The sequence below is a fragment of the Balaenoptera acutorostrata genome, chromosome 19, assembly GCF_949987535.1.
Source record: "Balaenoptera acutorostrata chromosome 19, mBalAcu1.1, whole genome shotgun sequence".
In the NCBI taxonomy this organism is placed as follows: Eukaryota; Metazoa; Chordata; class Mammalia; order Artiodactyla; family Balaenopteridae; genus Balaenoptera; species Balaenoptera acutorostrata.
In genome coordinates this window covers 18,190,135-18,206,803 of record NC_080082.1, presented here as the reverse complement: position 1 = coordinate 18,206,803, position 16,669 = coordinate 18,190,135, and the positions used below count along the sequence as shown (strand labels likewise).

The 16,669-nt window shown below is 41.8% G+C and overlaps 1 protein-coding gene across 1 annotated transcript in view; it reads left to right on the top strand.

The window, feature by feature from the left end:
• Positions 1–16,669, top strand: part of TANGO6 (transport and golgi organization 6 homolog) — a 186,650-nt gene that overhangs the window by 145,724 nt on the left and 24,257 nt on the right. Inside the window, exons 16-17 of the mRNA XM_007198182.3 lie at positions 81–232; positions 9,851–9,964. Coding sequence (XP_007198244.2) covers positions 81–232; positions 9,851–9,964 — 266 coding nt within the window. The remainder of the gene's footprint in view (positions 1–80; positions 233–9,850; positions 9,965–16,669) is intronic.

The window sequence follows — 16,669 nt, the reverse complement described above, 5'->3', positions numbered from 1 at the left end:
GCCATGGTGATATGTTATTCCTTCTTTAAGAAATTGAAAGTTTGTTTGGAAGTATTTTGATTTCTTCCCTTTTTCTACAGGGGACATGGTCTCAAAGTACCGAGAACCTTTGATCCACACCTTCCTGAGGGGAGCAAGAGATCCAGATAGTGCTCACAGGGCCAGCAGCTTATCCAACCTTGGAGAACTGTGCCAGAGGCTGGACTTCATGCTGGGCTCTGTGGTTCACGAGGTACTGCATGTTGATTCCTTTCTCTAAAGCTTGTTTTTACTTGAACCTATGATATAGCTCAGCACTGGGAGTTAGGAGACCTGTGTTCTTTTTCTAGATCTGGTAAGTCATTTAACCTACCTCAGCCTTGCTAGTCTCATATATATATTGAAAGTTGATTTAGTAGGAATTTTTTAATTGCAAGTGACAGGAAGTCATCTTAACCTACTTTAAGCCATAAAAGGGGATTTATTATAAAGATTCCAAGGAAACATAACAGAATTGAAGAAGCTTTGAGGAAGTGCAAACAGAAGTTTACCCTAGTTTTCTGGGCCATCTGTGAGTCTCATCTCTGTTTACAGAAAACTCTCAGGCAAATACATAATCTAATTGGCCCTCTTCGGTTGGAGGTGCCTTGTATTCAGGGAGACGGGGTCTTACCAGAAAGTAGGTAAAGGATAAATGAGCAGCCAAAATAATAGCCATACAAGATGTTGGCACTGGACACGTCTCCAGTGTTTAGAGTTTAAGGTTTAAACTGGTTTTAGAGTTTAAGATTTAGTGACAAGAGAGGCCGCGACAGTGAGAGGCCCACGCACCGCGATGAAGAGTGGCCCCCACTCGCTGCAACTAGAGAAAGCCCTCGCACAGAAACGAAGACCCAACACAGCCAAAAATAAATTAATTAATTAAAAAAAAAAAAAAAGATTTAGTGAAAGGTACATTGCACTGTTGTCCTCTATGAATATCTTTCTTTAGCCTCTTAAATTTTATCTTTGCCCTTGTGTTTACTTAGTCATCAATATATGAACATATGTCTCAAGTACATACTATGTACTAGACACTCTGCTATTTAAAGATGATGATGGGCAAAAGAAGACTAGTTAATATGTTGCTAGGTGTCTTTTTACTCAGTGGGCTTCACCATCTTAAATCTTTAAGGAAGAAGATGGCTTATAAATTATAAATATGTAAATAAAATACAGTTTATATTACCTTATTATTTATGAGAGACTAGATTTTTCATATAGAGCACATAAGTTTACAAGAACAAAAACTTAGTAACTTTGTAATACTGGCTTCTTTCACATTATTCGGTATCCTAGGGCTGACCATGTTGAACATCAAATCTTAAGAAGTATTTACTGAGAAGGAATTTTCTTCAGTGTTTGGTGATTGTGTCTTATCAACAAGCAGAGAAACATGCTCATGGATGTATACATATGCTTGAATTTATGGTATTGCCTGACTCCTGAGCTTTATATGCTTTGTTTAATTGATTATAAAGGCTACTCATCGTTAATTTTCAACTTAGGACTTTTAGCAAAGTTATACATCAGTTGTTTCCTCTTTTTAAAAAAAAAAAAATTTTATTTATTTATTTATTTATTTTTGGCTGCGTTGGGTCTTCGTTGCTGCGTGCAGGCTTTCTCTAGTTGTGGCCAGCGGGGGCTACTCTTCGTTGCGGTGTGCGGGCGTCTCATCATGGTGGCTTCTCTTGTTGTGGAGCTCAGGCTCTAGGCATGCAGGTTTCAGTAGTTGTGGCACGTGGGCTCAGTAGTTGTGGCTCGCGGGCTCTGGAGCCCAGGCACAGTAATTGTGGCACACGAGCTTAGTTGCTCCGCGGCATGTGGGATCTTCCCGGACCAGGGCTCAAACCTGTGTCGCCTGCACTGGCAGGCAGATTCTTAACTACTGCGCCACCAGGGAAGTCCTCCTCTCCTTTAACTCTAACTTGAGGGACACAGCCATATGCCCAACTTTCTGTATCTGTTTTTAATAACTTAGAAACAATGATTACTACCAACTTAAAACCTTTCAGTGCTCTAATGTACATGAACCATTGGGCGCCTGATTTTTATTTGTTTTGGATGGCACTTTGCAAATCTCTTATTCTTTAGTGTATTAACTTGTAATACTTAAGGACTTTGCAGGTCTATTTGGTTATAGCAGCTAAAGATTTCAGTCTGTTATAAATAATCTGGGTCATATTTTGAAATGGTTCCCACATTTTTTTTCTCTGTTTATTTGATCTGTTCACATGACTCAACCCAAAGTGAACCATAAACCATGAACTGAAACAAACTCATGGACCATGATCTGAACCAAACCCAAATATTATTATTCTTAATAACAGAGATAGAATTCGCATACTATACAATTCACCCACTTAAAGGGTATAATTCAGTGGTTTTTAGTGTATTCACAAAGTTGCGTAAGCATCCCCCAGTTTTTTTAAACATGGCCATGAGCTGAATAAAAATTTCCCCCAGATCGCCAAGTGAATCAGCTCAGATTTGACAGTATCCCATACATTTTCTAAAGCCAATGAACTCAAACTATGCCTGACATCATGATCTTCTCTGAACCCAAAAACTGAGACCGTATTTCTTTTTGAGTTCCTAGATCTTCTTTCCTTTCTCTCTCTTAAGGAAACTGTTGCACGCTGGTAGCATATGATTTCCTGCTGAAAGTGTTGGAAGAATTTCTTGGTTTGGTTAATTAGAAAGATTGAGCTAAAGCAGGTTTGGTAACATTTAAGAAGTATCATCTTTCTGGAGACCACTTGACCTGTTGAAAGAGAACCAAATTTCCAAGCACACTTGGGGATGGGAATAAATGAGGCCCTATCCCACCACCCACTTACCTGTATTCACTTGGTCAGATGACCTAGACTTTGGGCTTGGTTTCCTGATTTAGAAAATGGGATTAAAATATCTATAATGCAGGATTGTTACAAGGATGTAGGGATAATGTGTATGAGTAATATAGTGATTTATTCAACAATTGTTTCTGAGAGCCTACTATATGCCAAGCAGCACTCTGGACACCTACAACATATCATTCTTCAAAATGGACAGTGATTCCCACCTGCATGGAGCTTACGTTCTAGGGAGAGGAGACAGACAGTAAGTGATACACATAGTAAAATATATAGCATGGTAGACAATGATAAGTTCTGTGGAAAATAAGAAAAAGTAGAGCAAGTAAGGGTGACCAGGATTATAGCATTAGGTGGAGGGGAGGTTGCAGTCTAAATGGGGTAGTCAAGGTAAGCCCCATTGAGAAGGTGATTTTTGAGTGAAGAAATTTTACTTTTCTGTATTAAGATTTTTCTTTAAGGAGCATTTTGGTCATTTGAAGGGAGCTGATGATGACAGTGATGAGGATGGACAGCAAGGAGATGAGAACAGGGGTAACCAGTGTCCTTCAGGTGTCCTCAGTCGTACATTTACCGAACACCTGCAGTGTTCCAGGCCCCTTTGTTACAGGCCAGGAATACAAAACCCGAAAGATACTCCCTTGTCTCCTGGGCGTGGGTAACCTGTGGGAGATACAAATGGCAATGATTACAGCTACAGTCCAGTTAATTGTGCTGGGCGCTGTGGGAGCACATGTTAGGAGCCCCTCAGTCAAGTTTGGGTGTTGTCAAAGACGTGCTGGAGGAAGAGACTCTTAGAGCTGAATCTGGAGAACAGGTAGAAATTAGGTAGCCCAAAAAAGCAGAGGCGAGCATTTCAGCAGAGGGAGCAGCTTGTGCAAAGGCACTGTGGTGTGGGACAGCCTGACATGTTTGAAGAACTATAGGAAGATCCAAAAGGTTAGAGTGAAGGGGTGGGGCGAGCGGTTAGCTGGTAGCAGGTCTGAAACAAGAGAGCAGGCAGAGGCTACATGATGAAGGGCCTTGTTAGCTTTACAGCCTTCTGGCTCACGGCGAGAATTGAGCGTTGCTTATTAAGCCCTCAGAAATGAAGTATGAATAGGTAGTAGACTGTTTGCTTACCATGGGTGCTAACACAAAGAGAGAATCCTTCCTTTTGTTTCAACCTTAGAATTGAATGTGAGGAGCTGCTGCCCTGGGGGCACCTGTCAGGCAAACCCCTTGTCCAGTGACCCTGCCCCACTTCTAGAGACCTGGACACTCTGTAACGTCAATCCCAGGAGTGTTTATTATCATTAATAATTGTGAGCACAACAAGGACAGAACCAGTCTTTATTTACCTTTGTATACCGCCTAGCGCCGAACACAGCATTTGGCATAGAGTAGGTACTCAGTAAGTGTTTACTGATTAATATTGAAGGAAGAGGAAGATAAGGCTTACTTGGGAAGACTAGTTCCTACATGTTTTAAAAATAGTAATTGGGACTTCCCTAGCAGTCCACTCCGCGCTTCCACTGCAGGGGGCATGGGTTCGATCCCTAGTCAGGGAACTAAGATCCCACATGCTGCGTGGTGTGGCCAAAAAAAATAGTAATCATAGCAAGCACTTAACACTCTTCTTAGTGCCTTATGTAAGTCAGCTGATCCAATCCTCAAAGAGGAAACTGAGGCACAGAGAAATTAAATCAGTTGCCAAGTTCATGCCGATTGAAAGTGGCAAAGTTGGGATTTGAATGCAGGCAGTCGGTTCCTGTATCTGTGCTCTTAACCACTCCTCTATATTGTCTCTCAATAAATGTTTCAATTCGTTTATAAGATTACTTTTGTGCCCTTGAAAAAGAAGGGAGTTGCCATGTGAGAAAAGCTACTGACAGGAAGGGTCATGTAGCTCTGTTTTAATAGCACTTGCTTTTGGCAGTGAAACTTCAGAAGACTGTATATTCCCACTGATTTGAAAAACCAGGTGTTTCCATCCCACATAATTTCTGTCTCTTCTTTTTAGATGTTCCTTCTTATGTAGCATCCCACACTTGCCATGTCATCAGTGCCAAACCAGCTGCCTTGGGTGGACTGCAAGTTTGAACATGATTGGACACCTGACAGTCTTAGTATTTCAGCCATTGAGTCCTCCTGTAGTCAGACCACTCTTGTCCATTCTCATTGAAAAAGTGGGAGATTTGGCCTGGCTTTTAAGTAATTCTTCATTCATTTGTTTTTCATTTGACAAATACTTACTGAGCACTTACTCTGCGCCAGTTATGAGACTGCAACCAAGCCTTATGCTAGATGGGGGGGATCCAGCTCTGAACACAGCGAAGTTCCTGTCCTTGTGGAGCTGACATTCTAGAGAGGAGAGTTAGGTAACTAACAAGCAAGTGTGTAAACAAATACATACTGTGTCAGATGGAGTAAGTGCTAAGGAGATGAATCTAGTAAGGCAAGGGACATGGAGGGAGTTTGCTATTGTGTGTGAACTTGGATGAACAGGAAAAGCTTCACTGATGAGTGACTTAAGCAGATCCATGGGGAGAAAGCATTCTGGGCTTTGGCTTTTACTGTGAGTGAGATGGGAAGCCAAAGCAGAGGAATGAAATGATCTAACTTATTTTGAAAGATCATTGTGTCTTCTTCTACGACAGTTCTTTCAGTGTCTCATGAAAACTCTTGAAGTCTCTTGTAGTCTCAGAAATGCTTGGCCTCAGTGTGTACTGGTGGAAAAGGAGCTTTAACTCTGGGGAAACTTGTCTTTGGCTGCAAACTGAAGGAATTCTTCTTCGTGAGTGTTTGTCATGTGCCAGGTATGTTAGAGGACACAGACAAAGGGCCCAATCTCTTCCCCCAAGGAAATCTCAGTAGAGTGTGAAACACAGAGGAATAAATAAACAGTGGACTAGAGTGATCTCCTAGGACAAGCCCAAGGTGCTGAGGGAACACGGAGCTGGGACCCTCAGGTAAACTGTCAGGGTTTACCTGACAGCAAGAAAGTCACATTGATCAAGTGTTAGCCAGGCAGAGAAAGAGGGGAAGTGTAACTTGTTTTGATGTAAAATTGAACAAACCAACCACCATAGGCTCTTCTGATGTGATCTGATCTGGGGGTCATAGCTGTGGTTCTTGGGCATCTGAAGAAACCTGTCCTCCCTGATGGGTGGTCCAGACTTGGGCCCTGTCTGTGCCATGACAGTGCTTGCTGGTAGGGAAGGAACGTAAGGGATAGGACCAACCCTTCCACAGTCTCTGTACTGGGAATTCAGGTTTTTCCTCTCTGTTGATGTCAAGATTTAACCTGTTTGGAGAGCATTATTATTGTTCTCCGATTTCTCCTTGTTCTTGTCAAGAACTGTATTGCTTAAAACCAAATCTTGATAGGCTCTTTCATCTTTATCGTTCTCCATGAAAAGTAAATATGATTTAAGCAAACCACAGCGAGAGGCCCATCCCCGGTACAGCAAATAAGATACGCCCCAGGTGACAAGTGCAGGAGCAAGCCACTTGTAAGGTAGTGCCCAGAATTCCACGAACCCGAGCTTTGGGGTCTGATGCAGAGCTATCACCTCTGATCCACTAAATGATCTGAATTGATTACCAGATTTGCCACAGTCAGTGCAGTTTCCTAAGTGGCAGGCCTCATGCACTGAGATGAGGGCTCGGGTAGATGTCCTGGGAAACAAGGAAGCGAACGGAGCCACCATGGTTCTGTTCCACGTCAGTTTTTTTTTTTTTAAGTCTTTATAGAATTTGTTACAATATTGCTTCATTTTATGTTTTGGTTTTTTGGCCCTGAGGCATGTGGGATCCTAGCTCCCAGACCGGGGATCGAACCCTCACCCCCTGCATTGGAAGGCAAAGTCCTAACCACTAGACCGCCAGGGAAGTCCCCCACGTCAGGTAAAGCAAAGCTTGCAGGAATTAGAGGCCACCTTGCCTTTGCTGGTAAAGTTTCTTAGTTTACAAAATAGAAGGACAGATGGTCTAGTTTTGAACAAGTTAGCAGACTGACTGAATTTTAGCAGGAAATTTTAGGGAAAGGGATGAAGGTGCAGCTGGAAAGTTGAAATCATGCTTTCTTGATACCTCAATTCTGCTACCTCTCTTCTGGAATTTTCCAAAGTTGGTTTTTGGTACTCTTGCCATTTGTTTTATCTTTATTTATATTTCTGATTATGCTTGGTGCATGCCAGCTGTTTGGGGAGTGATGTTTTCTGTATTTCTGTTGGCTCCTATCAAGTGTCAAATTGCTTAAACTGACCTTTAGTGTTTCCAAAGCAGTCGTCATTTTTGTCTCTGCATGGCTTTCAGAAATGGATATGATTTATGTAATTTAGCCAATAAAAAAAAAATCCTTCCATAGTTTCGTTTACTAGAATAGGTACATTGACCCTTAGGGCAGGTAACATGAAGATCCCATGGAATGAGTTTCTGCCCTTTGGGAAGACTTCCAATTCATACATTAGTAAAGACCTTACATCATCTAGCTATCCGCCAAAGCTTTTAGGCGGGGGTGGAAGGCAGTGTTGAGTATGTCCTTGGGCTTGGAGGTGAGAGAGACTGGCCATGGGGGCGACTTGTTCAGACTGGACAGTTAGAAGAGAGCGGCCATGCGACCTCCCCGCTTCTGGTGTTTGACAAGGAGTCTACCCCACTGGCTTGTAGGAGAGCAATGTTACGAGTTGGTTGCGGGAGCTTGACCTGAACAGAAGGCTCTTCTTATCTCTCAATGATATCTGCAAGACCATATTAAAATTCTGATGCTTTAAAAACATTTTGCACAACCGAACATTATTCCTTTCATGGGATTTGATCCTGTGACAGAGGTGTTGAGGAAGGTCCAGGAACTCTTCTGTTCACAGGCTTCTTCTTGATTGTCCTGGATGGCTGATTGCAGATGGATGTGGTACGATCTGGTGCATAAATCACTGGGAGCAGGAGGCCATTCCAGCTGATCTCAGTAAGGCTTGTAACAACCAGCTCCTCTCAGTCACACCTGCAGGGTGGCCCTGGGATTCAAGGACTGGCCTTGCAGGGGAGGCCCTTTTCCAGCCAGGATGCTTCTGCCTCTCCTGATTGTGGAGTAAATGCCCGACAGTCACAGCTGGTGCTACACTGAGCCCTGAGGCAGAAGCATGGCCCACCAGCATAGTGAGGCAGAACAGAGGTGGCAAAGCTGGGCACTGGTGGGATTCCAGGCTCGGAGCCTTTTGCCCGCTAAATGTGGAAACACGGGCCCAAAACTAAACCTAGAGGGAAGCAGGCAAAAGGCTTGGGGAAGTCTGAGCATTACATGGCCCTGGGCTGGCTTTCATACTTTAGTTATCAGACTGAATAAGCTAAACTTTTACGTGTCAGGAAGGACTCAGACCTAGCTCTAACTTGTTTCTCTGATTTCAGCTCTTACCTCTTAAATACTAAGCCTGCAAGTGGAGGTACCTATTATATTGTTGCCTGTTTGGAGGTCACCCAAGAGGCTCCTCCCAGGACTGAATTGCTTCTACTGTTAATGCCAGAGGCATGGAAGCCACTGATGACCTCGAGTCAGGGTTCCAGGTCAAAAGCAGAAGCAGCTTGCTGGGTCTTACTGAAAAACAGCCCCCAAAGAGTTGAGCTTTTCTGGGATTTCCCTTCACTTGTAAGCGTCAAGTTTGTCTAATAGATGTACAACTTGATTAAATGCCAGTGCATCACAGATGCAATTATATTTAAGAACAAGCTACTTCTTCTAATCCCTTTGCCATCACTGATTAATTAGACACTTTGAACTATGCCCAACTGTTTGAAAGCTGTGAAAAATACAACCTGCATAGTTAAAATTTCTGCACAAGCCTATTTCCTCATTTGTGCCTGTATTCTTTTTTTAAACCTTTAAAAAAACCATTCTTTAAACATAATATGTATTTATACATGTTCCCAAGCACACAATCTGGCTATTTTCTTATCATGGTTAGAAAGCCTTCCACAGTTGGCCAAGATATACACTCACACAGTAAATCACATAACAAAGTATGTGAGAGACCAATTGAAGAATGTAGACTTACCTTCAGATTTTTGCTGTCATTGGTCACACTTTCAAAATTTTTGTTTTTTCCTTTTCATTCTTGCACATATGCCTTAGAAAGGTTTGTTGCTGTTTGTTGTTGTTGTTTTCTAATGGTATCTCTTTATGGAGGTTTTAGAATATTTTTGTGCCTACCCGGAGCAGGGTGGGGGCAGGATGGCTGGTACAGGATATAGAAATTTTCTCATTTTATGACATATAATTATCAGCTATATATCTGCAAGTAAACATTACCATGTTTTGCAAGTAATTTCTAAGTCCTTTCTGTTATAGAGCTGTCTTCTAAAGTAAACGAGCCCTGAAAGACCCATTCCACAAATGAAGAAGCCCAGGCAGGGAGTCTCAGCAATTGGCCCCTGGTAACTCACGTAGGTGTACACTAGAATTGTAGGACCGGGACGTCTGGACACGCTAGAGGAAGATCAGTTTGAATATTTATGTATTTCTCTATCCCTGGGCTGAAACTTTCATCAGTTGGCACGTTGATATTCATGCCAGACCTTGAACTCTGAAGCCTACTTAGCTAAATCTCCATGGTCCTCCGTCCCTAGAAGCCACTGTGTTTCAGACCATTTTTTCTTCCTTCAATTTGATGTCCCCAGAGTGGGGCAAGTAACAGTTCTTCCCACTTCTGAGGAAATATTCACCTTTGACCATACCTTTATTATATACCTGTATTCCTTCCCACTCCCTAGTCTCCCTCCTGAATTCCAAACCAGATTTTGCCCCTTTCCAGAAAAGCCAGACTAAATCAAGATCTCTACCACTATATCTCTCACTCTTCATGGAGAATGAGGAAGCATCCCACCCCTCTCTAAGCCAGATTGTTTGTGATGAATGTGTAGAATATGGAACACAGTTGAAAGGTTTTAGGTAATTGTGCAATCCTGATTTTTATTGACTTCTTCTTCCCTCACCCTCCTAGGTAACAGCTTGTCTGATTGCTGTGGCTAAAACAGACCATGAAGCTGAGGTGCGCAGGGCTGCTGTCCATGTGATTGTGCTGCTGCTTCGGGGACTCAGCCAGAAAGCTACTGAGGTACGTCAGTCTCTTACCGTTTGCAAATTTCCTACCTGTTTGTTCTTTATCTGTTTATCCATCTTCCTTTCACCAGGGCAGGCCTTGACCCTTTTTCCCGGGTGAATTCATGCGGATGAATCAGTTAGCAGGGATTGTATTGTTTGCAGGAAGATTGTATTGTTTGCATCTTCAATGAGTCTCTGTTTCCTCTGTATCATATTAGGCAGACTGCACACTAACCACTGCAGAAAAACCAGGGCACAAGTTTACAGGTTGAGATTCTGGGTCCCAGCATTCCCCTCAGAGGGACAGGTGCCAGGGTGAGCTAGCTGGACTGCACCAAGCCTGCCTCTATAGCCTGAACTTGAGTGATTTGTCTTCCTGACTCATTTCATTGTTCATACAGAATCATTAAAGGGCCTCATTTCAAATGTTTCCTTTCTAGCTGTGAGTTCAATCCATGAGATTTTAGTTGTTGCATAAATTAAACTTTTAATCCTCCTCCAAGTGGGTTTGGCTGGATTTCTCCCCAGTGTGTGGACAGTCCAGGAAGAAGGTTTATATATCCATATGTATGCTGAGAATGAGTGACCTCTAAATTAATTTTCTTCTTGATTTTAATGGAAATTCATTCCCAGTTGACTTTATAGAGAGTTTGCATCAGTAATTCACTTCCTGGCATCCACAGTGCTCGTCTGTGGCTGGCACATCAGTGTTTAACTAAGTGTCATTGAAGCCACTAGGAACGTGTTTTGTCAGACACATGGCTTTGTTCGTGCTAGAATGTTGCCATATCAAGTTCCTGACACCATTTTTGTACAAGCGTTATCCCCTAGTAATTATCTAGGACCTTGGTAGGCGTGGGGGACATAGAGATCATAACTTGATATCTCAGATACTTGTTTTAGGGTACACACTGCTCTTGTTGAGAATCTGCTGTACAAAACGGAATTAAGAAAGAGGGACTTCCCTGGTGGCGCAGTGGTTAAGAATCCGCCTGCCAATGCAGGGGACACGGGTTTGAGCCCTGGTCCGGGAAGATTCCACATGCCGCAGAGCAACTAAGCCTGTGTGCCACAACTACTGATCCTGTGCTCTAGAGCCTGTGAGCCACAACTACTGAGCCCTCATGCCACAACTACTGAAGCCCGCATACGTAGAGCCTGTGCTCCGCAACAAAGAGAAGCCACTGCAATGAGAAGCCCACACACCACAACAAAGAGTAGCCCTCGCTCGCCGCAACTAGAGAAAGCCTATGCACAGCAACAAAGACCCAACACAGCCAAAAATAAACAAATAAATAAATAAATTTATTAAAAAAAAAAAAAGTCAGTGTTTTTTACCCACTGTCAAGATCTACAAAACTCTTGACAAATATACCATTGTTATGTAAGTTGTTAACAATAGGGGAAACTGGGTGAGGAGTATACAGGAATTCTCTATTGTCTTTGCAACTTTTCTGTAAATCTAAAATTATTTCAAAATTTATTTTAAAATCTGAGTTACAACACTCTTAAAATAAATCTTAGAAACTCTAAGTGCACACACCCTTACTCAGTAAGTGTGTGTGCGTGTGTCTGTGTGTCCATAGCAGAGCAAACTGTCTGGTTAGTAAAGTGAGAGAAGAAATAGAAAGAAACTCTGTCCAGGTTTCTCACATCGGTGTGTAGCCAATGAAAGCAACACTGCTTGTCTCACCAGTACTAAAATAATTTGTGGCCATGGAAGATTTTTGCCACTTTGAAAAAGCCATGTGAATGAAAAACCTCTGTTCTCCAAACCACCTCTAGTCTGCACTCACTGGAATTTATAAATCATGCTTACTCCGTGAATAAAGAAAAGGAAATGGGATGGGATGAGGGTATGATTCCTCTTCCTGTCACACCCTTGAGACCAGGTGTGTTAAATCTTGTAATCCTAGGTGTGATTGTAATCAGGGGCACTTTAACGAGAAGCAGAGATAACCACAAAGCTTTCAATCTAAGATTTTCTTTACTGCTCCGTTTTGCCCCCAGGAACAGCTGAAATGAAAATGCCACCTTGTTGTTGAAGTTTTGTTTTGTTTTTTTCCTTCTAACACTATCTCTCAAGCTGTGGAGTGCCAAAAGATAATCCTAGGTTTCAGTGAATTCTCTGTTGCTTGTAGATGTGCCAACCAAGAAACTCTGTGGTTCTGGCAGCTTGAAAAGAAAGCAGAGAGCCCAGTAAGAGGTGGAGGTCCAGAAAATCAGGAGATAGATTGGGATCAGAGAGGGGGAAGACATTACCACCCCCAACTGATGAGGTAGCTTTTACCTCTTTCCCATTTGCAAATAGCCAGAATATCCACATTGGAGGGAAATACAGCATTCACTGTCTTATTGAAACACTTATTTTCTCTGCATAGCCTTGTTTTGGCCTTATGATCGTATCTGTTTATTCACTGATTCCCAAGTATAGCCTGAAGCCAGAAGGGAACCCCCTTTAAGCTCATTCTACCTTACCTTTGCTGAAAATTGAATTTATGAGGAACACCCAGGAGAAGGAGGTATGTTTAGACCTGTACTTTCTTGTTGGCCTCAGAGTTAAGAACAGCCCTCCTCATCGTGGAGGAGATGAGCTGGGCGGCAGCATGAGAAAATTGTGCCTAACTATTCCAGCTCTTCCCAAGTTAAGTCTTTGCAAGGTGACTTGTTTATTCTAAGAATTGTAAATGTTTAGGACATCCATATTCCTAAATTCATTCCAAAGACAATAATGAATAACTGGGACAGTAATGGCTGAGCAACAGCCTACCAGACTGGCCCTCGTTCAGATAACAACTATGAACTCTGGACATAATATAGTAAGTAGTTAGCCGAGGACACTGAAGAGTGGTCAGAAGCCGGCAGATTCTCATGGAGTGTCCATGTTTAGAGGAGAGGCGCTGTATAGAGTAAGTTCCCATTTTCTTGGCTTTCAGCCTAGGGGCAAGTTATGTCTAGGGAGGCGTGCAGTGCATTAGAGGTACTGGTGGAGAAATCACAGTCTTTTTGGGCTGGGGAACCAGAAGACTGAATCTGGGGGAACCACAGCTACAGGAGAGAAAGGGGGGATCCTTGAAGGGAAAGATCCAGAGAGAGGATTCCTAAATTCTGTGTGCCCACATCTCTGGCTGACCCCTAAACCAAGCAAGATAATTACCTGATTAAAAAAAAAAAATGCACTAATTGGAGAACAGGGTCCAGTCTCCATAATGTAACATTCATAACGTCCAGGATACAACCCAAAATACTCAATATATAAAACACCAGGAAAATGGAACATATTCTTAGTAGAAAAGAAAATTAACTGAGACCAACCCCAAGATAATCCTGATGTTAGAATTATCAGGCAAGGAATTTAATGCAGCTATTGTAATTATCCTCAAGGAAGTAACAGAAAAATGTGCCTTCAGTTAAATAAAAGATAGGAAATCTCAGCAAAGAAATAGAAACAATTTTTTTTAAAAGCCATATTGAAGTTCTAGAACTAAAACTATAATATCTGAGTGTTTTTTTTAAAATCATTTAACGGAATTAAAAGCAGAATGGAGATGACCAAGGAAAGAATAAGTGAATTTGCAGGTAGAGCAATAGAAATTATCCAGTGTGGAGAACAGAAAGAAAAGAAAAAGATTTTTTTTAAATTTTACTGAAGTATAGTTGATTCACAATGTTAATTTCTTCTGTACAGCAAAGTGACTCCATTTTTTAAATATATATATATATACCTACATATATGTGTGTGTGTGTGTGTGTGTGTGTGTGTGTGTGTGTGTATATATATATATATATATATATATTCTTTTCCATTACGGTTTGTCACAGAATGTTGAATATAGTTCCCTTTGCTATACAGTATGATCCTGTTGTTTGTCCATTCTATATATAATAGTTTGCCTCTGCTAATCCCAGACTCCCATTCCTTCCCTCCCGTACCCCACCTCCCTGTTGGCAACCACAAGTCTATTCTCTGTATCTGTGAGTCTGTTTTTGTTTGGTAGATATGTTGATTTGTATCATATTTTAGATTCCACATAGAAGTGCTATCATATGCTATTTGCCTTTCTCTTTCTGACTTACTTCACTAGTATGATAATCTCTAGGTCCATCCATGTTGCTGCAAATGGCATTATTTCATTCTTTTTGATGGCAGAGTAATATTCCAGTGTATATACCCCATATCTTCTTTATCCATTCATCTGTTGATGGACATTTAGGTGTTGCCATGTCTTAGTTATTGTAAATAGTGCTGCTATGAACATAGGGGTGCATGTATCTTTTTGAATTATAGTTTTGTCTGGATATATGCCCAGGAGTGGGATTGCTGGATCATATGGCAACTCTATTTTTAGTTTTTTGAGGAACCTCCATACTGGTTTTCCATAGTAGCTGCACCAATTTACATTCCCACCAACAGTGTAAGAGGGTTCTCTTTTCTCCACACCCTCTCCAGCATGTGTTATTTGTAGGCTTTTTAATGATGGCCATTCTGACTGGTGTGAGGTGGTACCTCACTGTAGTTTTGATTTGCAAGAAAAAGATTTTTGAATGAGTGATTTGGTGTGACCAGAGGCTCTCAGAATCCTAACCCGGTATTTACCTTAGGAGCACTGGTTCAGTATCCATTAATTCAGTGTTCACACAACTTTGTAGAACATAACTACCATAAATAATGAGAATCAACTGTATATACAATGGAAAAAAAATTGATTATCTTAAGAATGAGTGATTTGGGGTTGACCATAGTTCTAGATTTATTTAGGTAATTACTACCACAGTCCTCTGCATAGTTTACTGAAAGTTGACTTCTTAGAAGAACTGTGAAATACTTGAGAACTTCACACAAGGGTTTGTAGTGACGAAGTATGGTGACATTTTAATATTGAAACTTTCTCCCTTGCCTTTTTTTTTTTTTTTTTAATTAAAAAAATTTTTTTTTCTTTTGGCTGTGTTGGGTCTTCGTTGCTGCGCACAGGCTTTCTCTAGTTGCGTTGAGCGGGGGCTACTTTTCGTTGCGGTGCGCAGGCTTCTCACTGCTGTGGCCTGTCTTGTTGCAGAGCACCGGCTCTAGGCGCCCAGGCTTCAGTAGTTGTGGCACATGGGCTCAGTAGTTGTGGCTTGCGGGATCTAGAGTGCAGGCTCAGTAGCCGTGGTGCACGGGCTTAAGTTGACGCGCGGCATGTGGGATCTTCCCAGATCAGGGCTCGAACCCGTGTCCCCCGCATTGGCAAGCGGATTCTCAACTACTGTGCCACCAGGGAAGTCCCTAATCCCTAATTTTAAATGACAAAAGAATAATCTATTCTCTACTCTGTCTAGTGAGAGTTAAATAGTAGGCTTTAGAATTCATTCCTTCAAGATGACAACCAACCCTAACACCATCTCATATCTTCAAAAATAAGCAAAACCTGGAAGCATCTTCAGGGGGAAGAGTTTGGGATTAATTATTAATTGATGGCTGAATCAGGTTCAGAGCCAAATCCAGGCCTCCACCCAGGAATGGTTTTTAATTCCTTCTTTTGAGTCCAATATTGGACTCTGTTGATAGAAGCCTATTCTTAGTAACATTAGGAATAGTGGTTTCACTAACTTTTGTGCAGTTGGAAGTTACTCTCCTACTTCTTTGTGAGAGAGAAGGCAAACTGTGGCTAAAAAAAAAAAGAAAGAAAGAAAATGGTTTGTGTATGATGTTATGCTTGTTTAATGACAGCAGTTACACATGGTCCGTACAAAAAGATTAGTGCGTGCGTCCTGGGTTCACTTTGTGCTTGTCTGTCCAGACCTAGAACTAAGACCTGAGGAGGATGTGACACTTAATCTCTGACACAGCACAAACAGCAAGTTATAAGTGAACGGACAGATTGAATGGAAACTTTCCTTCCTTTTATTGGCTTTGTTTTATCCTGAAAGTTACTTTGAGAGCATTTGTTGTGGGTTTTTTGTGTGTGTGTGTGCTATGGATATAGTTAAATGAGCCCAGTTTCCTTCCCAGAGCTAGTTCCACAGACACTGCTCCTTTTAACAGATCGAAGGCTCCATGTGAGGAGCAAATGAAAAGAACATTTATATAAAAATGACTGGGATCCAGGTAATAATTACTCCTCTTGTAAACTTTGAAAAAGTGCTTGGGAGAGTCATTTCAAGACCGAAATTAAGGAGCATCAAGCTACGGCCAGTTGACCAAGGCAGCAGTTCTGTTGGTCATCTGCTACTGGCCCAGGCTTGGGTGTTTACACATTGATAGTATTAATAAATGGCATTTAATGAGAATTTAGCATTTTTGGACATTGTTTACGATGCCGTAGAGACAGAGGCATAGAGGGATTTTAAAATATATTGTAAGTTTATAAATGTTTCTTCCCCCACAGACACTTCCCTCTGACTCACTCTTAGACATTCACCTTGCTGTTGCTGTATTTCAATCTTAGAAGAAAAAAATCCTCTTAGGCCCCGTATCAGTTTCCTAGGGCTGCCGTAACAAAGTACCACAAATCGGGTGCTTAAAACAACAAAAATTTACTGTCTTATAGTTCTGGAGGACAGAAGTCCAAAATCAGGGTGGGCCATGCTCCCTCTGACGCCTGTAGGGAAATCCTTCCTTGCCTCTCCCCAGCTTCCAGTGGTTTGCTGGCAGTCCTTAGTGTTTATTGACTTGCAGCTGTGTTACTCCAATCTCTGCCTTTGTGGTCACATGCATTTTCCCTGTGTGTCTCTGTCATGT